We start from the raw sequence: 25660 nt of genomic DNA on the forward strand, positions 1-25660 counted from the left end.
CCAGTATCCCAGCATGCACTGTGTGTGACGTCATACCCCACAGAGAGACAGCAAACACAGAGGGACCACACAAACATCAGTCTGTAAGGCTTTATTAATTTATTAGACTCTACTCTTCATCATCAGCATCAGCATCTGGACGGCTAATACAAACAGTCCCAGGTGCGACCGTTAGGCCACGCCCACACCGTCAGGTGAGGTCAGTAAGGCACATTCTGGGTTACTGTGTTACAGGATGCGTGTGTGTGTGTGTGTGTCTGTGTGTGTGAGTGATCAGGGGTCACAGTGGGTCCAGCCTGACCCATGGTGAGGGCGGAGCCCGCTGATCCTGAGCTACAGTTCAAATTGATGAAGCAACTCCTTCCTCAGCAGCCACACTGAAACACATCATCGGGACACCTTGGACGATTACTTTGCAGCACAAATCACAACAGTCGCCTCCGAGTGCTTCACACGGTGGGACAGTGGGGAGGAAAAACTCCCTTTAAACAGGAAGTAACCTCCTCGGGGTGGGAGGGGCTCTCAAAGAAGGAGTTTCAAACCATCAGCTCTGACTCGTCCATCGGTTTCTGACAACACCTCTGCTGCCTGGAGCTGAGCTGCTGACTCCACCCATCATCCTCACTGTCCTCCACACCTACACACAGACACACACACACACACACACACACACACACACACACACACACACACACACACACACACACACACAGACACACACACTCGCACACAGACACACACACACACACACACACACAGACACACACACTCGCACACACAGACACACACACACACACAGACAGACACACTCGCACACAGACACACTCGCACACACAGACACACACACACACACAGACACACACACTCGCACACACAGACACACACACACACACAGACACACACACTCGCACACAGACACACTCGCACACAGACACACACACTCGCACACAGACACACACACTCGCACACACAGAAACACACACTCGCACACAGACACACACACACACACACACGCACACAGACACACACAGACACACTCACTCACACACACACAGACACACACACACACACACACACACACACAGACACACACACACACACAGACACACACACTCGCACACAGACACACTCGCACACACAGACACACACACACACACACACACACAGACAGACACACTCGCACACACAGACACACACACTCGCACACAGACACACTCGCACACACAGACACACACACACACACACAGACACACACACTCGCACACAGACACACACACTCGCACACAGACACACTCGCACACACAGACACACACACTCGCACACAGACACACACACTCGCACACACAGAAACACACACTCGCACACAGACACACTCGCACACACAGACACACACACACACACAGACACACACACTCGCACACAGACACACTCGCACACACAGAAACACACACTCGCACACACAGACACACACATTCGCACACACAGGCACACACACTCGCACACAGACACAGACAGACACACTCGCACACAGACACACTCGCACACACAGACACACACTCACACACACACTCGCACACAGACACACTCGCACACACAGACACACACACACACACTCACTCACACACACACAGACACACACACGCACACAGACACACACAGACACACTCACTCACACACACACAGACACACACTCGCACACAGAGCACAGCCTCACATTTTTGGAGATATTTCGTTACATCTTTTCACAGGACACACTGTCAATCTGACACGTTGATACAATGTAAAGTAAGCAGCTTGTACAACAGTGCACATTTGGTGTCACCTCTAAATAACTCCACCCACAGCCATTAGTGACTGAATCCCTGGGAAACAAAAGAGAGTACAGCCATAGGTGAAGATGTCCAAACTGAGCCCGATTAGCCATTTTCCCTCCCTGGTGTCACGTGACTCGCCAACACTCTGAAACTGAGCTGCAGCACGGTGGTCGAGACCATCCAGCAGTTTAACAGGACATGGTCGACAAAAGAAGCTGAGTGCACGTGCTCAGTGTCATATCCAGAGGTTGTCTTTGAAAACAGGTATGAGTGCTGCCAGCATTGCTGCAGAGGCGTGGAGGGTCAGCCTGTCAGTGCTCAGACCAACCATGTCTCCAAACCCTACTGAGCATCTGTGGGGCATCCTCAAATGGAAGGTGGAGGAGTGCAAGGATGTCATCGGAGTGGGAGAGGATTCAGCGGCACTCTGTGGAGCTCCAGTGAACTCCATGACCAACAGAGTTGAGGCAGTGTTGGAAAATAATGGTGGCCAAACATAATACTTTTGGCCACAGTTTGGACATTTTCACCTCGGGTCTTCTCTCTTTTGTTACCTACAACGTTGTCCCATGAAAGGAGCTAACACAACATTTACAGAAATGTCAGGGTGTGCTCACTTTTGTCAGATGCTGTAAGTACTTGCACACACACACACACACACACACACACAGAAACACACACCTTTCATCAGTACACAGTACCACAAATACTGCAGTTCAACAGTACTACAGGTACATGAAGGAGGACGAGCAGGAGGGCACAGCGAGTGTCTCTGAAGCATCAGCTGATCAGAAAACGCAGGAGCCGGAACGCCGTGCTGTTAACCCTGACATGACGGCACGTGTGAGTGTGTTAGTGTGTGTGTGTGTGTTAGTGTGTGTGTTATTGAGTGTGCATGCTGTGGGTCAGCGCCCTCAGCGTGTGGTTCTCTCTCTCCAGTTGCCGGTTCCTCTCCTGCAGCTCTCTGATTTGTTCTCTCAGAAGCTCCACCTCCTCCCTCACCGCCAGCATCAGGTGACTCTTCACCAGGTCCTACACACACACACACGTGATGTGCATAAATAAACTAGCCAATCATAAAGCCCGTCCTACAGAGGGAGCATTGTGTGATTAACAGCATCATCAGCATAGAGGAGAACTCCTGCTCATATGTCCTCACTGAGAGACGTTTGTAACCACAGAACGGTGTCACATTTATGGTCGTCAGCAGCAGGGACAGATCTGAACAGCTCTACATGCATACTTGGAATGTATGCATTCAACCTCAGATTGAGGACAAACTGAGCCAGGACCGACCTGACGGAGGACCACCATCAGAGTTGGCTCAGAAACCTTTACAGCTGTTGTTTAACCACTGCTGACTGTCTCTCAGTCAGGACCCTCTCACACAACAGATCCTTAACCTCAGGAGTCAGGTTATCCTCGTTTAAATCAAGGTGAAATCAAATAACTACAGAACTGAAATATCTACACAGGAACAGAGTCACAGACAAACTCTCTCTCACTGCAAAGAGTAAATATACAACTAGAAAAACAACAGACGACTTGATGTCTTCATGACAGAATCTACCAGCAACAGATACAAAGGTTTATAGATCGACGCCTGATAGACGACTAGAAACGTAGAAACAGGACTCACCATGGCCTGCTCAATTTTGTTGTCGATGGCGATCAAACTGGTACTGGAACTACTGCAAGACACAGAGAGACAGACAGGTGAGAGACAGGCAGGTGAGACAGACAGGTGAGACAGACAGGTGAGAGACAGGCAGGTGAGAGACAGGCAGGTGAGACAGGCAGGTGAGACATACAGGTGAGAGACAGGCAGGTGAGAGACAGGCAGGTGAGACAGGCAGGTGAGACATACAGGTGAGAGACAGGAAGGTGAGACATACAGGTGAGAGACAGGCAGGTGAGAGACAGGCAGGTGAGACAGGCAGGTGAGACATACAGGTGAGAGACAGGAAGGTGAGACATACAGGTGAGAGACAGGAAGGTGAGAGACAGACAGGTGAGACATACAGGTGACAGACAGGCAGGTGAGAGACAGGCAGGTGAGAGACAGGCAGGTGAGACATACAGGTGAGAGACAGGCAGGTGAGACAGACAGGTGAGACAGACAGGTGAGAAACAGGCAGGTGAGAGACAGCTGAGAGACAGGCAGGCGAGAGACAGGCAGGTGAGACACAGGCAGGTGAGAAAGACAGGTGAAACATACAGGTGAGAGACATGCAGGTGAGACAGACAGGTGAGACAGACAGGCAGGTGAGATAGACAGGTGAGAAAGACAGGCAGGTGAGACAGACAGGTGAGAGACAGGCATGTGAGACAGACAGGTGAGACAGACAGGCAGGTGAGACAGACAGGTGAGACAGACAGGCAGGTGAGACAGACAGGTGATAAACAGGCAAGTGAGACAGACAGGTGAGAGACAGGCAGGTGAGACAGACACGTGAGAGAGAGACAGACAGACAGTTGAGAGACTGACAGGTGAGAGACAGGCAGGTGAGGCAGACAGGTGAGAGACAGGCAGGTGATAGACAGGCAAGTGAGAGACAGGCAGGTGAGACAGACACGTGAGAGAGAGACAGACAGACAGTTGAGAGACTGACAGGTGAGAGACAGGCATGTGAGACAGACAGGTGATAAACAGGCAAGTGAGACAGGCAGGTGAGAGACAGGCAGGTGAGAGAAAGGCAGGTGAGACAGACAGGTGAGAGACACACAGGTGAGAGACAGGCAGGTGAGACACACAGGTGAGAGACAGGCAGGTGAGAAAGACAGGCAGGTGAGATAGACAGGTGATAGACAGGCAAGTGAGACAGACAGGTGAAAGACAGGCAGGTGAGAGACAGGCATGTGAGACAGACAGGCATGTGAGAAAGACAGGTGAAACATACAGGTGAGAGACATGCAGGTGAGACAGACAGGTGAGACAGACAGGCAGGTGAGATAGACAGGTGAGAAAGACAGGCAGGTGAGACAGACAGGTGAGAGACAGGCATGTGAGACAGACAGGTGAGACAGACAGGCAGGTGAGACAGACAGGTGAGACAGACAGGCAGGTGAGACAGACAGGTGATAAACAGGCAAGTGAGACAGACAGGTGAGAGACAGGCAGGTGAGACAGACACGTGAGAGAGAGACAGACAGACAGTTGAGAGACTGACAGGTGAGAGACAGGCAGGTGAGGCAGACAGGTGAGAGACAGGCAGGTGATAGACAGGCAAGTGAGAGACAGGCAGGTGAGACAGACACGTGAGAGAGAGACAGACAGACAGTTGAGAGACTGACAGGTGAGAGACAGGCATGTGAGACAGACAGGTGATAAACAGGCAAGTGAGACAGGCAGGTGAGAGACAGGCAGGTGAGAGAAAGGCAGGTGAGACAGACAGGTGAGAGACACACAGGTGAGAGACAGGCAGGTGAGACACACAGGTGAGAGACAGGCAGGTGAGAAAGACAGGCAGGTGAGATAGACAGGTGATAGACAGGCAAGTGAGACAGACAGGTGAAAGACAGGCAGGTGAGAGACAGGCATGTGAGACAGACAGGTGAGAGACAGGCAGGTGAAGCAGACAGGTGACAGACAGGCAGGTGACAGACAGGCAAATGAGAGACAGGCAGGTGAGAGACAGACAGGCAGGTGAGACAGGCAGGTGAGAGAAAGGCAGGTGAGACAGACAGGTGAGAGACACACAGGTGAGAGAGACAGGCAGGTGAGACACACAGGTGAGAGGCAGACAGCTGAGAAAGACAGACAGGTGAGATAGACAGGTGATAGACAGGCAGGTGAGAGAGACACGTGAGAGAGAGACAGGTGAGAGAGAGGCATGTGAGACAGACAGGCAGGTGAGAGACAGGCCTGTGAGACAGACAGGTGAGAGACAGGCAGGTGAGGCAGGCAAGTGAGAGACAGGCAGGTGAGAGACAGACAGGTGAGAAAGACAGGTGAGAGACAGACAGGTGAGAAAGACAGGTGAGAGACAGGCAGGTGAGAGACTGACAGGTGAGAGACAGGCAGGTGAAAGACAGACAGGTGAGAGACAGACAGGTGAGAGACAGGCAAGTGAGGCAGACAGGTGAGAGACAGGCAGGTGAGAGACAGACAGGTGAGAGACAGGCAGGTGAGAGACAGACAGGTGAGAAATAGGCAGGTGAGACAGACAGGTGATAGACAGGCAGGTGGGAGACAGGCAGGTGAGAGACAGACAGGTGAGAGACAGGCAGGTGAGAGACAGGCAGGTGAGAGACAGGCCTGTGAGACAGACAGGTGAGAGACAGGCAGGTGAGAGACAGACAGGTGAGACAGACAGGTGAGAGACAGGCAGGCAAGACAGACAAGTGAAAGACAGAAAGGTGAGAGACAAGCATGTGAGACAGACAGGTGAGAGACAGACAGGTGATAGACAGGAAGGTGAGACAGACAGGTGATAGACAGAAAGGTGAGAGACAGGCAGGTGAGACAGACAGGTGAGAGACAGACAGGTGATAGACAGGCAAGTGAGACAGACAGGTGACAGACAGGCGAGAGACAGGCAGGTGAGAGACAGGCAGGCGAGACAGACAAGTGAAAGACAGAAAGGTGAGAGACAAGCATGTGAGACAGACAGGTGAGAGACAGACAGGTGATAGACAGGAAGGTGAGACAGACAGGTGATAGACAGAAAGGTGAGAGACAGGCAGGTGAGACAGACAGGTGAGAGACAGACAGGTGATAGACAGGCAAGTGAGACAGACAGGTGACAGACAGGCGAGAGACAGACAGGTGAGAGACAGGCAGGTGAGACAGACAGGTGACAGACAGACAGGTGATAGACAGGCAAGTGAGACAGACAGGTGAGAGACAGACAGGTGATAGACAGGCAAGTGAGACAGACAGGTGACAGACAGGCGAGAGACAGACAGGTGAGAGACAGGCAGGTGAGACAGACAGGCGAGAGACAGACAGGTGATAGACAGGCAAGTGAGACAGACAGGTGACAGACAGGCGAGAGACAGACAGGTGAGAGACAGGCAGGTGAGACAGACATGTGAGAGACAGACAGGTGATAGACAGGCAAGTGAGACAGACAGGTGAGAGACAGGCAGGTGAGAGACAGGCCTGTGAGACAGACAGGTGAGAGACATACAGGTGAGAGACAGGCAGGTGAGACAGACAGGTGAGAGACATACAGGTGAGAGACAGGCAGGTGAGACAGACAGGTGAGAGACAGGCAGCTGAGACAGGCAGGTGAGAAAGGCAGGTGACTCTCTGATAGGTGACTTTGAGACAGGTGAATGACCGTTATCAGCACCTTTATCCACATCTGCACTAGAGATGGCACGATACCACTTTTTTATGTCCGATACCGATACCGATATCATAAATTTGGATATCTGTCGATACCGATATGAATCCGATATAGTGTTTTTTAATCAACAAAACTGTTTTTTAAATATCTTGCTGCATTTTGTATAAGTTCATACTCAAGTTTAAAACAACAACTACACTAAAGCTATTCTGTTATACCTGTATGCAAAAAAAAACATTTCATAGTTCAGCAATACTGATCAATCTAATAAACTTAGACCTACACCATCCTCCCTATTCTGGTATTTTAAAGAGTACTTAGCGTAAATATTAAGCAACCTAACTAATAGGGTTCCAACTCCCAGCAACAAAAATAAATAAATAAAAAATAGGGAACCACCCCTCACGCGCCACCTCATGATGCTTAATCGACGTAATCAACCTTAATTTGATGCAGTGTGAAAAAAATGCACAGAAATCAATTATTTTTCAAGAAATATTAAATAGATTCAACATCTTTCTTCAACAAAATTGCAGACTGCACAGATGGTACCTTCCCAAAGTAAAAAGTACTATAGCTTACTAGGGTATATATATTAGACTTAATAGTTACTATATACAGTAATTGACTTCTATTCATTTTACATCAAATTAAAACTTTGGGTGTCAGATAATTATTTATTAAAAGCTCGACATTTTAAATGAGAATAAGAAAGAAAAGTATGTCCATCGAAAGCATACTAACGTACTGCATAGGCATATGGTACGCTAGCTGCACAGTGGCTCAGAGGAAAGCACTCCAGGGAGTAATCAACGCTGCCCAAAGGACAATCGGCTGCCCTCTCCTCAAACTGAAAGACCTACACAGTTCCCGCTGCCTCAAAAGAGCCCATAACATCATAAAGGACACCTCACACCCTGGACACTCCATGTTCGAACTGCTGCCTTCAGGTAAACGGTATAGAACAACATACACAAGGACTAACAGACTCAAACACAGTTTCTACCCAATTGCAATATCATGTCTCAATGCTACTAAAAGTAGATGACTTTCATTGCCCCTGTTGTCATTTGTGCCCTTGATGTTGGAATGCTTTCAGACATGTTTTGTTGGATGCGCTAACAAATTGACTGAGTGATTGATTGTTTGAGTGATATATCAACTAGGTCGTATGTTGAGTGTCTGTATGGGGCCTTAGGCCTGGATTGCTTGGGTGTATTTACTGTATGAGAATACTGTATTTTATATGTATTTCTATCTTTTATATCATATCTATTATAGTTTTTAAGTATTTATCTTTCGTGATGTTGCACTGACCGGAGACATCTTTCAATTTCATTGTACTTGTGACAATGACAATAAAGAATATTCATTCATTCATTCATTATTCATTCATTAATGCCCTATCGGCCCCCCTGGCTAAACTTTGCTAGATCCACCCCTGCACAGTTACCAGCGTCAGCTACGTAGAAAAAGATCCTGGAGTAGAAAGTAATATTAAATACATTCTAACAACAGCTGATCAAGCTTAAACGTGCTGCTGTTGTTCAGCCGCTGGTTTCCTCTTTCTGGTGCAAAGTGGGCCAAAAACAAACCAGAGACACGGACTCGCGACAGAAAAGCCGATCAGCTGATCATTAAGCAGTTTCATGATTGAAGCAGCAGCCAGAAGAGGCAGTCGCTTGTTAAGCTTAACGCAGGAATGCTTTACAAACATTCAGAGATGGACTTACACACTTGCTTTACTTCTCTCGGGATAACTTTGTCGGAGATGAAATGCCGGGTTGCTAGCGAAGCTCCACATGCTATCCAGACCACCGACAGGTCCCGCATGCCACAGCCGCTCTATCACGTGATGCATACTGCTCCGACGTGCTAACGTTCTGAGGTGAGTTACGGCGTGTTGCAAGTTTTGTGAGGTGCTTTCCTGATATTTAATGGATCGGATTACATTTTTTATTTTTCTCCGATATCCGATCCAGTAATTTAGGTCAGTATCGGACCGATACCGATACGTAATATCGGATCGGTCCATCTCTAATCTGCACAGATGTTCTTCTCACCTGTTATTACTTTATCTAACCATGAACAAACCCACTGAAATGATAAATCTCCATTACGACGGTGCCCTGGACAGGTACTATCACATATTTATTATTTTGCAGGTGAATCTGAACCCCGCCCGGGTTACCGTGGTTACCTGTTGCAGAACAGCAGCAGAGCCATCATAGTGGCCTCAGAGCCCTGCCCGGTGGGTGAAGCCCTGGCAGGAACTGACCAATGAGGATGCGGGGCAGTGTGACGCAGAGGATTCTGGGGTCGCTGGGATGGCTGTGGTTGATTGGTGGATCGGTGGCGGGCCTCTGTGACAGGCTGAGCTCTGGAGGGAGGGGTCAGGGACCTCTGAGTCACCCGTGGTTTGAGTTCTTGGATCGATGTCCTAGAACTTGGCCAGGACTCCCTGACAGCTGAGCCACGACCTTTGACCTTTGTATGATCCCGTAAGACAACTGGAGGCTCCAGTTGCTTAGCAACAAGCTGCAGAGTCCTGGGAGGAAGGGGCGGAGTCGAAGGGAGACGGCGCTGAGGACGTGTTTGACAGGTCCTCTTCTTCTCACCTACAAACATCTTCAGCTGATGGAGGCCCACTGAAACACCAGCCAATCAGAACTCAGCTACATATTTTACAGTCCAATCACAGCACTCTGAAAAAAAACCCAGTCCAATCACAGCACAGCACAACAGGAAACATCCAGTGAGAACTTCACCACAGAGCACCAACTAATCACAGCACACCATCAGAGCAAACTCCAATCAGCTTAATGTAATCGTAATACCTCTGACTCCGCCTTCCCAGGTGGCCCCTGATTGGCTGCCTCCTTGTGAGCTCACAGGTGTGTAAATGTCAGCAGCTGTATCCAGATGTTGTCTTCAGACTAAGGTGCGTCCAGACTTCAGATCTTCATGTTCTCTGTCACTCCCACACATCTCTGCTCTCTGATTGGCTGCTGCCTGCCAGCTCCTGCCCACTCACGGTCTCAGCCAATGGCAAGGCAGCAGCAGCATTCTTCTCCCGCCCACTCGCAGACAGAGGCCCATTGATTCAGACGGAGGGACCATGGAAACGACCAACTGCCTGCTCATTACTGGAACTAATCAGTAATCACTCACTGGTATTGATCAGTAATTAATTCCTGATCACTGATATTGATCGCTGACATTTCTGTGGTTGGTTTCCAGGCGTTTTGGTCTATTAGTTGTCTTTAATGTCAGTTTGACTCTCAGGTGTTTTATTGGCTGTTACCTGAAACTGTATGACATCACCGCCCTCTAAGACGCACGCAGTTCAAACAGGGTGGACTTTTATTGTGAAAGTCCGGGTTCATCATTCAATCAATCAACCTGATCAATCACAAACAAACCAAACACTGAAAACTAATCAGCTGACCTCTGAGAAGCATCCTGACTCCTCCCACTGAGCAGTGACATCACAAACACCTGTTAAACACACTCACCTGGCGTCCCCCGGCAGGTCGAACATGGTGCGGTCCAGGCTGAAGCCTGACGGCGTCTGAGCGGGGGTCAGAGGGGGTTGGTACAGTCCAGCAGGGGGGGAGCCAGGCTGAGAGTGAGACAGCCTGAGGACAGACTGACAGGTGAGACACAGGTGTGAGTGACTGTCGTAAAAACAACGAGCAATGTTCTAACATTAAAGATTCATTTTATATACCAGCGGGTTTCCTCAGTGATGTCATGATGATGTCACATGTTGCGCTGATGTCACTGCTGCACGTACATGTTTTTATTATTCCAATGACCTGATCAACAATCAGCTCGATCAGCTGCAGCTGTGACATCACAAGCAGCTGACGCCCTAGCCCCACCTCTGTTAGCAGCTGCACCGCCCCCTAGTGTGTCAGGGGTGAAACTGCAGAGCAGAACAGGTGCTGCTAACTCAGCTACGTCGCAAACGAGAAGGCGTGCAGCTAACAGCCTCCACCTGTGCAGAGATCACGCCTGAGTCAGGCAGTAGGACACGTGTGTGTGCGTGTATACTTGTCTAAATGTCTTTGTGGGAACCAAATGCTTCACAAAGGAGTAGGGATATGGCTGCTGATTGGTGGGTTTTCTCTTTACATTTGAACATAAAGCCCACTGTGGTTGTGCTTTGGAGTTAAATGAGGTTCTGGTCAGGCCCGGGTTAGTCCAGATTAGGTCTGGGCTAGTCCGGGTTAGTCCAGATTAGGTCGTTTCTGAGGGTTAGGGTAAGAGGCTAGCAAAAATATTATGTCAGATTGATGTCCTCACTAAGGCATTAAAACGAGTGTCTGTGTGTGTGTTTACCCGTCCTGAGGCGTCCACATCCAGCCGCAGAGGAGTTGGGGCGAAGCGTGGGCGGGGTGAAGGTGGTGGAGGGGTGGAGCCTAAGCCCTGCTCGACCACAAGGCGTGACTCCTTGTGGTCGAGCAGCCGGACATTAGCTGGCGTCTGGTGCGTGGGTGAAGGCGGGCCGCTGTGCAGCACGTGCTGAGCCAGCATATGGGTGTTGTCCTGAGAGTGGACTCCACCCCACTCGCTTTCCCGGCCAATCATCTCCAGGGACTCCAAGGAGTGGGCGTGTCTCATGCTGTCCATTACCCGCCTGAACCCCGGGCCTTCCTGCCGCTCTGTGAACTCTGTGCACATCCATCGCCCGCGACGATACGATTCACCCCGGCCTCCGCCGCCGGCTCCGCTCACTAGTCTCACCACCCTGAACCTGGAGGAAGACCCCGCCCCCTGCCCGCCATCGAGGGAGACGTACTTCCTCTTCAGAGAGGGTGTGGTTGGCTGGGAGGAGCTTCCCTGAGGGCTGCAGAGGGGGGACTGCAGAGAGACCTCTGATTGGATGATGGGCAGGACAGCGCTAGGAGACAATTGGTCTGCTGGACTCTGGTTCACCTCTGAAGTCACGCTGGTGATCTGAAAGCCACTCCTCTTTTTACCACCACTCATTCTCACGCACACACTCCACAGGCTCACTGACACACAGCAGAGTACACCAGTTAATGTGGTTTATTGGGACATTTCAGAGACACAAGCTTAAAAAATTAAACACAATTAAGAATAAACATGGATTTTTGATCTACAGAGGAGGAGCTTAGGGGTCAAAGTTCAGCTTTAACCACAGTCCAGTGTGAAGACACCTGACAGGTACGCCTCCTAACATTCACTGCTGTTTATGTCCAAACAGGACACACTGAGCATGTGCACGTGTGTTGATCCGCATCCTGGGGACGTAGCCTCACAATAAACGCAGGTGGTCTACATCAGTGGACTAAGTCGTCAGATGCACAGACCTCTGGTACGTCCACATAAAGCACAAAAACTAACACACACAATACACTCGAAGTCCTCAGAGAAGCATGTACACACCCAGGTCCCCGTAGAGCACAAAAACCAACACAGTGTGTGGAGGCAGAGGTCCGAGTAAAAGCAGTAACGTGTCTCACCCCTCGTGCAGTCTGTCTGTCCAGAAGAGTGCACCGCCCTGCAGATCCCACTCTGCTTCTTCTCTACTTCCTGTTCACTCCACCCTGCTCAGCTGTGTTGCTTCAGACTGTTGCACAACATGACTGTGTGTGTGTGTGTGTGTGTGTGTGTGTGTGTGTGTGTGTGTGTGTGTGTGTGTGTGTGTGTTTTTTAGGTTCTGCAGGGTTTAACCCTTCACTCTCCGGGTCAGGTGAGGCACTCGGAGTTCTCAGAGCTGTGCTGTGATTGGCTAGCTGAGTTAAGGTGGACCACGTGATAATGATGATGTTGGTTTCTGAACATGAAGGTGTGTCCACAGACTTTTGGTCACTTTGCTAACTGACCCTCAAAGCCTGAAACACCGCTTCAACAAAACTTTGAGCTTTAATAAAACTGTAATAAAACATAAATTACAGCTTTTGTAAACAAAGTTATTTATTTTTGGTTGTATGTAAGAAACAGTGAGACCAGCTCCCACCTGTTTTGTTTTGATTGCACTTCCTGTGTTTCACTTACATTTTTACTTCATAACATAAAGCCATATTTGTTTTTGCTGAGCAGTCTAATTCTGCTGTTGTGTCGTCAGAATCTGACTGTACTCCAGATGATACTAGTTACTGGAGATCTCAGCATACGAGTATCTCATGGTGCAGACGGTTCTGCAGGGACGATAACTTAAAAAACAGCTTTAATGGTGATGTTCACCCTGCCTGGGATAAAGTTACCGAGGCCCCGACCTGGAGCCAGACCTGCGAGGGTGCCCGAGTGCGAGAGTCTGGGGGTCGGGCCTTAGTCCGTTAGGGCCCGGCCGGGCACAGCCAAAAAAGGTAAAAAGAGGCCCACCGCCTGCAGGAGGCATCGTAGGGGTCGGGTGCAACGTGTGTCAGGCAGCCCTGGTGGGCCGAACCCCGGCTACCAAGACTAGTAACTGGGACGTGGAATGTCACCTCCCTGGTGGGAAGCAGTTAAGTGTGACTGTCGTCTGCACTTATTCGCGGGACAACGGTTCTGAGTACCCAGCTTTACTTGAGTCCCCGGGTGGGGCGCTGGAGGGTTCCCCACCTGGGGACCCTGTTGTCCTGCTGGGAGACGTCAGTGCTCATATGGACAACGACAGCGAGACCTGGAGGGGTGTGGTTAGGAGGAACGGCCTCCTGGATCTGAACCCGAGCGGTGCTGAGTTGTTGGTCTTCTGTGGAAACCACAGCGTGTCCATAACGAACACCGTGTCCGAACCTAAAGGTGTCCTGTAGCACCAGCGCACCCTGAGCCACAGGTCATTGAAGGTCCACGACATGTTCTTGAAGGTCCACGACGACCTGTGTCAGCAGAGCTGCATGTTCTGGACACGGTGGAGGGAGGAGCTGACGTGTGTCTTTGTGTGTCTGTCAAACGTGTGTTTGTAAAACATGTTTGGATTTAGCAAAAGTTACGTAAAGTTTACTTCTCAGTAAACACTCACGGTCACGCGCTGAGCCGAGGCGCGCTCCCGCCGCCGTCACTGGTTCAGATCCGGATAAGCAACCGGTGACGTCACAATCGGTCCATTGTGTTCCGATGGGGTGAAAACTTCAGGGCGCATGCGCGGTAGCACGGCCCGACCGTGGAGCGTGCAGGAAGTTTACGGAGTCAGAAGTTGGGGACTCTTCCTCCTCTTCCTCCTCCTCTCCTCGCGCTGTTTCAGGAGCGAGACTCTTCTGAGGCGCAGCTTCACCTCTTCCTCCTCTTCTTCTGTAAACAAACACCCTGCGCTCCGTCACTGCACGCTCCTCCTCTTCCTCTCCATCCTAACAGCGTGCGCGTCTCTGTACCAGCTCGTGAACGCGCAGCCAGGTCCGGGTCCGATCCGGATCACGTCCGAGCACCGACGTGCGCGTGCACGACAGACTCTGACAGAGTTAGCGCCTGCGCAGTGGGGACAGAGGAGGGGTCTTTACCGTAAACGTGTTGTCAATAAAGTTTGGTTCAAAGTGCACACACGTGTGTCTTTAAAGGTGAAAGCGAGCGTTACTGAGCAGCCTGCGTGTCGGCACTGACCTCTGACCGGATTCAGCTCAGCTCATAAATATTATAATGAACAATAATATAAATCATACAAGTATTAGAGTTCAGATCAGCGTGCTGTCGAAGGAACCCTCTGAAGCTCCTGCGTTCAAATTATTTCACTATTCCTCTGCAATCACAGCCTCACTGTACACATGCATTTAGCCAAAGCTGGCGCTGTGAGCAGATGTCTTTGTGTAGCTGAGGAGGAAACAGACAAAGCAGATTTTCCTGGCCTGGCGTTTTATAGCAGATACCTGCTTGCAGTCGATCAAACAGGAAGGGTGGAGATAATTAGGTAGGACTGCTGGGTCCACAGACGTTACCGTCACGGTTTAACGACTGGGAGCCTGAAGGCCTGCAGCACATAGCTGATTATTGGTACTGAAAGCTGTAGATAAAGAACTCATGATGATGTTCTTCCAACGTGAAGCGTTGTTTTCTTTTTCTGCTGCTTCAGTGAATTTTTGTCCAGAGGGATGAAACCTGTGATACCTCTGCTCTCAGCAGCATGTGCGTGCATGTGCCGTCGGACCTCTGCTTCCTGTTGACACGCTTTCGTGGAATCCAATTACCAGAATTTATTGAATATTGCATCATTCAAATCAGATCAATGTGAATCGTGAAGTGTATTTATTTATGTCTCTGGTAACCTCGGCTCTCTGGGGAAATTCACAGGTCAGAAGATCCCCATGAGCGTCCCCTCTCAACATAACCTGCTGCCGAGCAGACGCTCAGCATCAGTCACAGCTCATGAAGACCCTCCAACGCTCAGCTCGTCCATGCCAAACACTTTAAACAAGGGAAACAATTCAAAGACGTAGCTTCAGTTTATTTCCAGATGTTTCAGCATCTGCAGCTTCAGTCCTCCAGGGTCTCTGCTTATAGGCAAACAGCTCTGACTCACACTGCACCACCCCCTGTGCTGCCACACCTGTGGCTGTAGCTCAGGTTAGAGCAGAGCTACTAACCGGAGGGCTCGTGGTTCGACCCTCGTCTGCTCCGGTCCGCATGCAAAACATCCTCGAGTAAGACAGTAACCTCATGTTGCTCTCTGACGCATCCATCGGAGTATGACTGTGGGTGAATTGTGTAAATCGCTAGGAGTGCTCGAAGCAGGAAAGCACAAAATAAGAACCAGTCCATTTACCTGTGATCCTATTACATGATTTATTGCACATAAACCCACGAGAGTAGTCTTTATGACACCCTTAAACGTACCATGAAAGCTCCATTAGCATTAACGTTAGCAAAGCCCATTACAGGCAGATTCCTGCAAGAATGCTTCCCACTGTGTGTTAGCTCCTATTTAAATGCATGGCTCCTCCCAGCACTGTTAGCTTTTGCTATTGTAATCAGTGCTTCCTGATAGCAGCTTTGGAATTTCCAATTTAAGTCAACAGGCTCTGCAAGCAGATCCAACTCATAGTGAAATCACATGCAAGTCACACACAGGTCAGGTGTTTACATGAATGTAGTTCATAGTTCAATGTTCACGCGCTCCATCAGATGAAGGCGAGGTGCTGGTCGTCAGCAAGGCCGTAGCTGCGTTTGTGTTGCTCGAAGAGCTCAGCGAGGTTCTGCAGGTAGACTTTATGAAGACTCTCGATGTCCTCGCTGCTGGGACTCGGAGTCTGGACCACTGGGATGGGCTTCCCCACTGAGGGCAGAGGCAGAGAGAGGCATGAGGCTGACAGCAGTGTTGGAATTGATTTTTTATATCGTCCTTTATGCTTAGAAACATACATCACTCGTATGCTGATAACAATCAGATCCTTGTTAGGTCTGATGAGATTCTGTGTGCACTTGTGTACCACGAGACGAGGAAGCAGCCTCGACGTTATCATTTCCATCAGAGCTTTAGAAACTGTCCTGACCTTTAGATGCTCATCTGACACATGACCTATTGCAACCTCCTGTTCTGATCATTTAGCGAGACGCCTACTCTGCTGTCCTGCAGACACACAGTTTAAGTGCATTGAAAGGTCACATGTCTATCTATGGAACAGCTGCACCCACGCACACAGACTACAGACACTGATGTTGTTCAGGTATACCTGCTTAACAATGCCACATGTATTTGTAATTGCATATTCAATTAGGACAGGTGAAGGCCTGGGCTGACGTCCCTCGCTAACAAGGACAAAGAGCTCCGTCTTGTCAGTTTGGTTGTGCAGTTTGGGCTTGTGTTCCAGCAGCTTTGTGCCTAGATAAACCCAACAAGCAGCCAACGGGGCTGACACAGGCTGACACTGGGCCAGAGATAAAGGGTAGAGGGTGTTTAAAAACTGAGATAGGAACGGGAGCTGATACGGACTCAAAGGGACTAAAGCAGACCAACACCATCCCCTCCTAGTGCTCAGTGTGGTGTACACTTGGTTAGCTGTGGTTTAGCATTAGATGAACACCATAAAGGTCAGCAAGTCAAGTGAAGAGGCTTGATGGTCCTTTTAACCATACAGTACACAGTGAAACGACACAGTGTTCAACACAATCAACACAGGACGACATAAAGGACAAGTGTGCAACAATGGCAGGACGCGCCAGGCGCAGGACGGTGCAATAGCATCAAGTTAGCATTGAGTCAACACGGGACACAGATGGAGTTACCATTAGGCTAGCTCTGAGTCTATATTAGAGGAACGACAGTGCAACAGCATCAGGTTAGCATTATATTAGGCTGGGATAAACACTGAGTCAGGGTCAGGTTGAAGCTGTGTGCTCGTACCGATGGTGCGTATGGGCTTCCTGTAGGGTATCAGGCCGAAGCTGTACTGGAAAACTCCTCGGGCATGAAACAAAGGCATGGCTATTCCCATGATGCTCTGCAGTCGGTTCTGTAGACACAGGATAACACACTGGTATCCCATAATAGCCACACAGTCATTTCAAGCAGCTGTAAAAGTGCAGCGATGAATAGATTATATTCAGTGTATCAGCTTTGTGGCCGCTGAGAGGCTGCTATAGGGTCAATCAGAGCTGTGGTAAATGATTGTAGAAGGTTGTGAGGGCCCCCTGTGCTTCCTTTATCGAGCAGGTTACCCTGAAGCGTCTACGGTGATGTGGGGTGTGACCTCTGACCTGCAGCCTCCTCAGAGGGGAGCCGGTCGGGTTCTCAATCTGATCAAACAGCTCGTTCTCTCCAAAGGAGAAGACGGGAACCAGCTGAGCTCTGCACACAGACAAACACAGTCAGTCAGGTGATAGTCCTGCCCCTCTCGGCCCCGCCCTCTTTACAGGCTCCACCCACCCATGTTTCAGAGCCAGTTTGATGAAGCCCTTCCTGTTTTGAACCTGAAAAACAGACGGAGACGGCGCTCGGTGAGGAAAAGCAAAATTTAAAATTTAAAATGTGGTTAGTCCAGCCTGTGACCTCTGACCTCATGTTTCACTGTGCTAATAACCCGATGATGTCACTGAGTGCGGTGTGTTTCCACACAGCTTCCTCTTTCTACATCAGTGATGTAACCGCGATGGGGTGGAGCTGCGAGTCGCGGTCACAGCAGGACTACACGTACCTGTAAGGTGAGAGCTCCGGGCCGAGCGTCCAAAGCCTCGGAAGCTCCACCCACTGCGACGACGGCCACATTCCCTCCTTCGGGACGGCTCACCAGGTACGAGAGACTGGACTTGGAGCTGGACACCAGACCTGACAGAGACACGGGTGACAAGTGACTCCTCCCCTCACCTGTTACCATGGTTACCACAAGGCATAGAGGCCATGTAGACACCAGCGACCTACAGACTGATGAAACTGAGCTCAGACCACTCCCCCCACACCACCGTTAAAGCGCTCCGCCAAAAACCTTCCACCTGACAATCAGATCGACTTTCACCACGTTCATCGTCCAGGACAGGGCTGGGGAACTCCAGGCTTCGAGGGCCGGTGGGTCTCCACACCTGACTGGCATGAGTAGTTCATTCCCAGCCTCTGGAGAGCTTCAGTACGTGTTGAAGTCATTTAGCCTTTAAATCAGCCGTGTTTAGGGCTGCTCAATTAATCGAATTTTCAACAATCATTAAAAATGACTGAGCCAATAGCCCCTCCCTCCCGCTTTACTCTCGCGCTGCTCCGTGTGGCAAATCGAGCGCACCTCTCTGCATTTCGAACACGTGTCACAACAATTAAGAGCAGCGGTCTCCAACCTTTTTTGCGCCACGGACCGGTTTATGCCCGATAATATTTTCATGGACCGGCCTTTAAGGTGTCGCAGATAAATACAACAAAATAAAACTAGTACCGAATAAAAGATTTATTCATAACACACTTGAAAAGACCCAGGAAAACAGAGTTAACGATAAAAACGATAACAAAATAACGCTGAAAATCGATAAAAACTATACATTTCACACCTGAGCCTCAACTCTCGCGGCCCGGAACCAAACGACTTACGGACCGGTCCGAGGCCCGGGGGTTGGGGACCGCTGATTAAGAGGACCCGAGGGAAGCTCGGAAAGCTGAGCAGAAGTTATTTGGAGAGGAGAGTGACTGCTGTTGGTTGAAAAGAGGTAAAAACCTTCAGTGGTTGGAAACATTATGGGTTCAGTCAGACGTGGATCAAGTGGACACAGTGTGTAAACTTTGCTACAGTGTAGCTGCACCACAGAGCAACACTGCAAAGTTCACTAAACACAGATGTTTACATTTTTCATTCATTTTTATATTGCAAACATTTGCACTGTTATCAGTATTTGCACTATTTTATATTATTTTTTGACAATCTTTAAAGTCATTATTCAATACATTGTTATTGTTAAATAAATATCGTCACATAATCGAGATCTCAGTTTCAGTGAAAACAATCGTGATAATCATTTTTGCCATAATCGAGCAGCCCTAGCTGTGTTGGATCAAGGACACATCTAAAACCTGCAGGACCCCGGCCCTCGAGGCCTGGAGTCCCCATCGGCCCGTCATCGCTAACACTGACCTCGGGCTGGTACGGGTGTCGGCTGAAAAGGACCAAAACCATCACCCGCCCTGTCAGACTAAAGGCAGATGTTTGTTTCTTACAAGAAGAAAAAAGTACAACCAGATATCAAACAACAGAAACAGTTTAGTTAGAGATAAAAACACTGACTGAATCCCTGCTGCAGCTCTTACTGATCCAGATGGAATCAACCTTCGGTCCAGAGAATACACAGGTTCACAGGTGAGACCCTGACACACCAGCTCCACCCATCACTCCATCAACACTGCGCTCGTCACACCCTCACGACGATGTTCTAAATCTCCATCCTGCAGTTTCTCATTAGACCACCAGGTGTCACATGACCCCGCTTCCTCCCTCAGGTGAGTCTGACCCGAGGTGACACAGGTGCACGCACCGAGGGGGCAACAGGAGCCGAGCCGGAGTCACACGACCAGGTGCTCGATAGCTGGGACACATCGACCCATGTGACCCTGCGTGTGGTCAGGCAGCCAATCAGAGAGCCTGTGTCAGCCTCCTCCCTGCTGACCTGCAGCCCAGAGTCCAAAGGGCTGATGGAGCAACTGAAGCCCGATGGAGACGCTGTGATGAAAGCACAGCTGGATTACAACAGCTGGAGGAGGTCACAGCGACAAAGAGTCCAAGGAGCGTAGAGTTTAAAGGAGCGTCATTAACAGAGCATGACTGTCCTCCAATCAGCACACAGACCGCTGTCACATGACCAGCACAGTTGAGCTCACAGGTCCTTACCTCCACACATGATGTATTCTCTGAAGAACGGCACTCGGAACCAGAACGGCAGCATCAGCAGGTGAGGCTTGAGTCCAGGAAACAGGTGAGAGAAACCCGTCGCCTCCGTGCAGAAGTTCCCAAACGCCCCCGCCACCAGCACACCTGAGGACAGGCACATGCATGGAGACACACACCAGGGGGCGGGACTAAAAAGGGCAGGTGTACAGGTGTGTTTGTTACCATGTGGGTGGAATCCAAAGATGTAGTTCTTCTTCGGGTCCAGGTCGACCGTCTTCAGCAGCTGCAGACAAACCAGCAGTGATCAATCACCGATCAGTGATCGATCACCGATTGATTGATCACTGATCGGTAATCAATCAGCGAACAGCAGCGCTGATCGATCGCTGATCAGTAGTGATTGATGAATGATCAGTAACCAATATTCAGGGATCGCTCACCGTCAGCGGGAAGTAGTCTCTGAAGTGCTCCCACACACTCCACCTCCTCATCCACTGTGACCTTCGACCCCCATTGGTGGGTGTGTCCCAGTCCAGCCACAGCCAGCCAGCGTAGAGCAGAGCCACCATCCACCAATCAGAGAAGGCGAGGAGGACGAAGGCCGCCAAACAGCACTGAGCTGGGAGACAGGTGAGGCAGACAGCTGAGCTGAGGCGTTCAGGTGCTCTCTGAGTGACCAGGCTGATCTACACCTAACAGGTGTGTGTGTCTAAGCTCCGCCTCTTTAAACCTTTTACCAGGTGAAAATAAAAATGAGTGTGTAACATCAGATAAACTCAAACATCACATAAAACATCCGAATACAAATGAACAGGTAGAAGTGGGAGGATCCTTTTTAACACCTGAAGCCGTGAAATCCTTCAGTTTTCCTGTGATGTGCCTCTGATTGGACAGTGAAGCCAAACGCAAACACCTGCGGAGCACAGCAGGGTCCACCTGCAGGGTCCACCTACAGGCTGAAGCTGCTGAGGACTCGCCTGAGAGTGACTGCAGATCAATACTACTGCACGCTGTGCTGATTAATCAACGACCCTGATCACACTGATCAATCACTGTCTCTACGTGTGTCTCGGCAGGTCACGTGACTGTACCTAGCGCCAGGAAGGAGAAGATCCACTGCACGACGGCGGCGGTCTGCAGCCTCCTCCGCAGCGGGACGTTCAGCGGGGCGAACTCGATCCTCATGCCGACTGTGGAGCTCCTCGGCCGGGTCTGCAGCTGTGCGTGCTCCCGGTGTCTGTGGAGGTGTGCGTGTGTCAGCCGTACGCGTGCTGTTGCTGCAAGCAGTAAGCGCCACTGAACTCAAAACTCTGAGGTCTCCTATCCTGCTACACTGCGCATGCGTGCTGTACACTGGGTGGTGTCCTTTTAGCCAATCGCAGCACGTGACGACACACGGCGAGAACGAGCATGTGCGGAGGCGCGTGCACGCCAGGGGGACGCTCAAAAACTTTAAATAAAGTTTATTTAAAACATGAAACGCCCTAATAATAAGTCTTTTTCTTTTTTATAACTTTACAGGGAGAAAATAAAAGTTTCTTGGGTAAAGAAATAAGGAACATAGACCTTTTGACTAGTGATGGGCAGATGAAGCCCCATGAAGCACTGAAGCTTTTCATCCAATTGGTTCACCCCAACGCGAAGCTTCTTGAAGCTTCATTTGCTCTAGCAGGACACCTACTGGACGTAAAAATATTAGTTGGCATGAATTTGAAGAGTGTGGCATTTTGCACACAGCCTGTAAATGTCAACAACAAAAGGAGTGTGTAAAACATGTATATTGTAGTGATGCAGTGTACTGTGTATATTTATACTGGCAGTATGGAAAATGATCATTTGGAAATGCCTAAAATGGAAATGATCATATACTGTGAGGTGAGGTGTGGACAGTGGTTGTGCTTTTGTAACATTGAGGCAAGGACAGTGATTAGTGTTTAGGGGACACATCATTGGTTTTTATTTAAAAACAACAGTTTCTCCACTGTGGCAGGTCGTAGGCGATTTCTTTTTTTTCTAAACTGTCTCTAACTCTCCATCAAACGCCCACATTTTGAATGGGGTCTGAGGGGTTTATATCGCTGTCATAGCTCGCGGCAAAGTTCGAACCGCTTCCTGAACCAGTCACGTGGTACAGCCGGGCAGCGAGGCTTCGGACGTCATCATTTTCAGCTCCTCCCATAAATGAAGCATGCCTCGATACGCGCTTCGCGGAAACGCCCCCTCCATTACTTGACACACGCTTCGAAGCCTCGATACAGAACGTCCCATCACTACTTTTGACACAGGCAGGAAAATTAGAATAGCAAGTATTTATAGTACAGCAGTTTTTTGGTTCATATTTGGAATAAGCTTAAGTGACTTAAAATATTGACAAAAGTAATTCAAGAAGACGGTAAACATAGGAGACGCATTCTTCCACTTACATAAATGAATAAAAACTTACGTAGCACTATTACAAAATGACAACATCTGAGATGTTAGAATCCAGATTGTCCATAAAGTAAAGAACATCCTTAGATGTGAAGGCAGGTACATTGTAGTATTAGAGGTATTAGAGATGAACTTATTATTAAATTGTTTGTCCTTTATTGCGGTGTTACCTATCGTCATGTTCTTATTAGTGAATACTTTAAGTCCTAATAATAAGTCTCTGACATCGGTGATCAACGAGGTTCATCCGGGTGAGTCAGACACGTGACCTCTCACCTCTGCGCACAGGGCTGATGACGCGCACGTCAGCAGAAACTCTCCGAGTGACGTTGCTGTTACCACGGTAACGCTATTTGTTTGGTTGCCGCAACAACGCCTCCTGCTGCTGCTTCGTTTCGTTATTAGTCTTTACTGAGAGTTGTTGGTGGTTACAGATGTTTATCAATTCGCTCAGTAAACTGAAACTGGAGGGTGTGACGCTTACAACAGTCTAACATGGAACGTGAACTAAGTGATTTCACGTTTCTATGGTGATCGTATCAGTTAGTGTCTTAGTGTTTGGACTCCCGATGTTACAAGATCACACGCGAGGAGAATCACTGTGAGAGGCAGACACCCGCACACACCACGTGCATGCTGCTGGTGGTTGCTGTGTTCAACCTGTCAACACAAAGAAGAAGCAGTACCGAGCTGTAATCATACTTTTCCTAGTTTCTTAAAGTCTGGGTCGACAGCTCGGTGGTGCTGTGGTTAGCACTGCTGCCCCACAGCAAGAAGGTCCTGGTTCAGACCCACAGTCCGGCTGCGTTTGCAGTGGCTACTCTGGTTTTCTCCCACAGTTAGTGGGCTTGGTTAGTTGGTTTATATTACCCGTGAGCAGTGTTCCCTGTAATGTTTCACGTGTCTGCGCGAACACACAAACTCCCTGAGCGGCCCTTGGACCACTGTGAGCAACAGCAGACGTGTGCACTGTGGTCACGCCAGCATCCAATCCATCCAAGTTACATGTTTATTAAAGTAATCAAATTACAGCATTCACGTTACACTACTTTTAATTAAGTGCTTTAGCCCACTTACAACGAAAAATAAAATCTTGTCCATGACCTGTAGCATGTTAACACTATTGGAAGTAAAAAAAAAAAATATATATTTTCTTAATAAAGCTCTGACTTGTATTCTGAGTCTGTGGTCTGGGAGAGAGTCTGTAACTCTGTCTGCAACATACAGTAAATAATGACCAATGTTGGGCAGTTAATTATATAGTTACTTCTTCAAAAAAGTAACTGAGTTATGCAAACAACAAAGTGTTTTGCAGCTGTTTACCTAAAAATGCAGCCAAGGTGTTTTTTAAATAAACATTTCAAACTATTTACAGAACAATCAGCTGTTCTGCATCTAATTTGATGCCACACAAATTATTTGTGCCGCTCCAAAAAATAATTTGTGTCCACTATGAGATGAAGGAGAACAACAGCCTGATACCTGCAGGCCTGACAGCAGCAGATGTATCACTGCTGTAACACCTGTAACACTCAGCAGTCGCCTCATTGTTCTGACACACACAACAAAACTACTGACTACACACTAACTACACACTAACTACACACTAACTACACTCTAACTACACACTAACTACACAAGATTTGCGCTAAACGTCTCAAGTCTCTCACATCTCAAAACACGCCGTCACTCCTAAAACTTCCCCCCTTCCTAAACGACTAAATGCCATGTCTGGACTGTGGGATAAGGTGGCATCGTTCTGATCCCACACGGGAGCAGCCAGTCACTGACTAACACTGCAAAACTGAATTGTTAACGTATTTACTTTAATTTCAATTCAGGTTAGATTTTTTTTTTTTGTGCGCGACGCAGATTTTCTGTGTGCAGAGACCGTGCCGGCAGTGCGCAGCTTAGAGGGAACATTGCCATGCAGATGGTTGTCTGTCTCACTGTTTGTCCTGTGATAGGCTGGTGAGCTGTCCATGGTCTACCTCACCTCTCGCCCTATCACACCTGGGATAGCCCCCCTCCAACCCTGATGAAGATAAGAGAATGGATGGAGTGGATGTTGTTTTAAATCCATTGTCTTTATTAAAGCAGTGGAAGTCTTGATCTCCTCCCCCGACTCAGCTTGAATCATGGGGATGTTCACCGTCTTAATCTTATGGAGCCTGTAAAATGCAATGTTTTAACAGCTTGACAGAAGAAGTCACCAGAGCCAACATTTTCAATGCTTTGAAATATAAAGTTCTAACATATCAAAGACCTTCTAAAAGTCCAGGCAAAGGATTAGGTTATCACCAGGGCATAGAAATGTTGATTACAGTGAGTTTTTCATGAAACCAGATTGGGTTTCATCAATGATCGGCTCCAGAAAAGCCAGTGTTGAGGCAAAAATGTTGTCGTCTGCATTCAATTAGGTCTCCAGTTATCAATAACCACATTAGGTGTGGGGATTATGTCTTCTGTTAGTGCAGGAGATAAAGAGCCTTTTCCAATCCTCTCTAATATAATGTCTAGCAGTAATGGAGCTAGCTCTTCAGAGAAAGGTTGCTAACCATCAGTTCCAGGAGATTTATTAGTTTTAAGATGATCAATCGAGGAGATGATAACTGATAAGCTATCACCTCATCATAAAAAACCTTCAATCATCTTGATTTTTCTGCTTGACCTTGTTAAGAGAGTTCATAAAAGATGGTTGCTGAGAATTAAGAAGCAGAAAGTTAGCAGCCATCCAGGTCTTTATGTCTTTAAGACATTCCTGCAGTTTAACTAATTGGTGTGTGTTATCTGGCTTCATGCACAGATAGAGCTGGGTGTCATCTGCATAGCAGTGTAAATGTATGCTATGTCTTCTAATGATGCTGCCTAAGGGAAGCATGTATAA

At 48.8% G+C, this 25660-nt stretch overlaps 2 protein-coding genes and 1 long non-coding RNA gene across 7 annotated transcripts; all 3 read right to left on the minus strand.

The window, feature by feature from the left end:
- Positions 1 to 76: 76 nt before the first annotated feature.
- Positions 77 to 14482, minus strand: LOC309703613 (TSC22 domain family protein 4-like). Of its 4 annotated transcripts, none has more exons than XM_082528536.1 (5): positions 14082 to 14482; positions 11453 to 12129; positions 10624 to 10757; positions 3454 to 3502; positions 77 to 2846 (listed from the first exon to the last, which is right to left on the minus strand). In XM_082528536.1, exons 2-5 carry the CDS (start codon positions 12101 to 12103, stop codon positions 2697 to 2699), a joined length of 984 nt encoding a protein of 327 aa, XP_082384662.1. In that variant the 5' UTR covers positions 12104 to 12129; positions 14082 to 14482; the 3' UTR covers positions 77 to 2696. The 4 variants fall into 4 exon arrangements, with proteins under 4 accessions (XP_082384662.1, XP_082384659.1, XP_082384660.1 ...); XM_082528533.1 differs by having other exon boundaries at positions 3454 to 3505; positions 14082 to 14480; XM_082528534.1 differs by lacking the exon at positions 14082 to 14482 and adding an exon at positions 12601 to 12735 and having other exon boundaries at positions 3454 to 3505.
- Positions 14483 to 15813: 1331 nt separating this feature from the next.
- mogat3a (monoacylglycerol O-acyltransferase 3a) lies at positions 15814 to 21703 on the minus strand. 2 transcript variants are annotated; one of them, XM_082528204.1, is made up of 9 exons: positions 21435 to 21700; positions 20784 to 20962; positions 20566 to 20626; positions 20344 to 20487; positions 18181 to 18311; positions 17913 to 17956; positions 17744 to 17834; positions 17391 to 17499; positions 15814 to 16322 (listed from the first exon to the last, which is right to left on the minus strand). In XM_082528204.1, exons 1-9 carry the CDS (start codon positions 21526 to 21528, stop codon positions 16168 to 16170), a joined length of 1008 nt encoding a protein of 335 aa, XP_082384330.1. In that variant the 5' UTR covers positions 21529 to 21700; the 3' UTR covers positions 15814 to 16167. The 2 variants fall into 2 exon arrangements, with proteins under 2 accessions (XP_082384330.1, XP_082384329.1); XM_082528203.1 differs by having other exon boundaries at positions 20344 to 20626; positions 21435 to 21703.
- On the minus strand, positions 20983 to 21425 carry LOC309703415. The gene is made up of 2 exons (XR_014275893.1): positions 21186 to 21425; positions 20983 to 21073 (listed from the first exon to the last, which is right to left on the minus strand). It is a non-coding gene; the product is annotated as an uncharacterized lncRNA (long non-coding RNA).
- Positions 21704 to 25660: the final 3957 nt, after the last annotated feature.

The sequence above is a fragment of the Aulonocara stuartgranti genome (genome assembly GCF_965226115.1).
Source record: "Aulonocara stuartgranti genome assembly, chromosome: 3".
Classification (NCBI taxonomy): Eukaryota; Metazoa; Chordata; class Actinopteri; order Cichliformes; family Cichlidae; genus Aulonocara; species Aulonocara stuartgranti.

Bases quoted from the DNA above. Each gene is read 5' to 3' on its own strand.
- mogat3a (XM_082528203.1), bottom strand. From the start codon at position 21,528: ATGAGGATCGAGTTCGCCCCGCTGAACGTCCCGCTGCGGAGGAGGCTG. The intron at 20,963-21,434 runs GTACAGTCACGT...CCTGTCTCCCAG, and splicing joins CTTCTCCTTCCTGGCGCTAG to CTCAGTGCTGTTTGGCGGCC. The intron at 17,957-18,180 runs GTACGTGTAGTC...TCTGTTTTTCAG, and splicing joins CCGGAGCTCTCACCTTACAG to GTTCAAAACAGGAAGGGCTT.
- LOC309703613 (XM_082528533.1), bottom strand. From the start codon at position 12,103: ATGAGTGGTGGTAAAAAGAGGAGTGGCTTTCAGATCACCAGCGTGACT. The intron at 10,758-11,452 runs GTAAACACACAC...CTCACCTGTCAG, and splicing joins ATGTGGACGCCTCAGGACGG to TCTGTCCTCAGGCTGTCTCA. The intron at 2,847-3,453 runs GTGAGTCCTGTT...GTGTGTGTGTAG, and splicing joins ACAAAATTGAGCAGGCCATG to GACCTGGTGAAGAGTCACCT.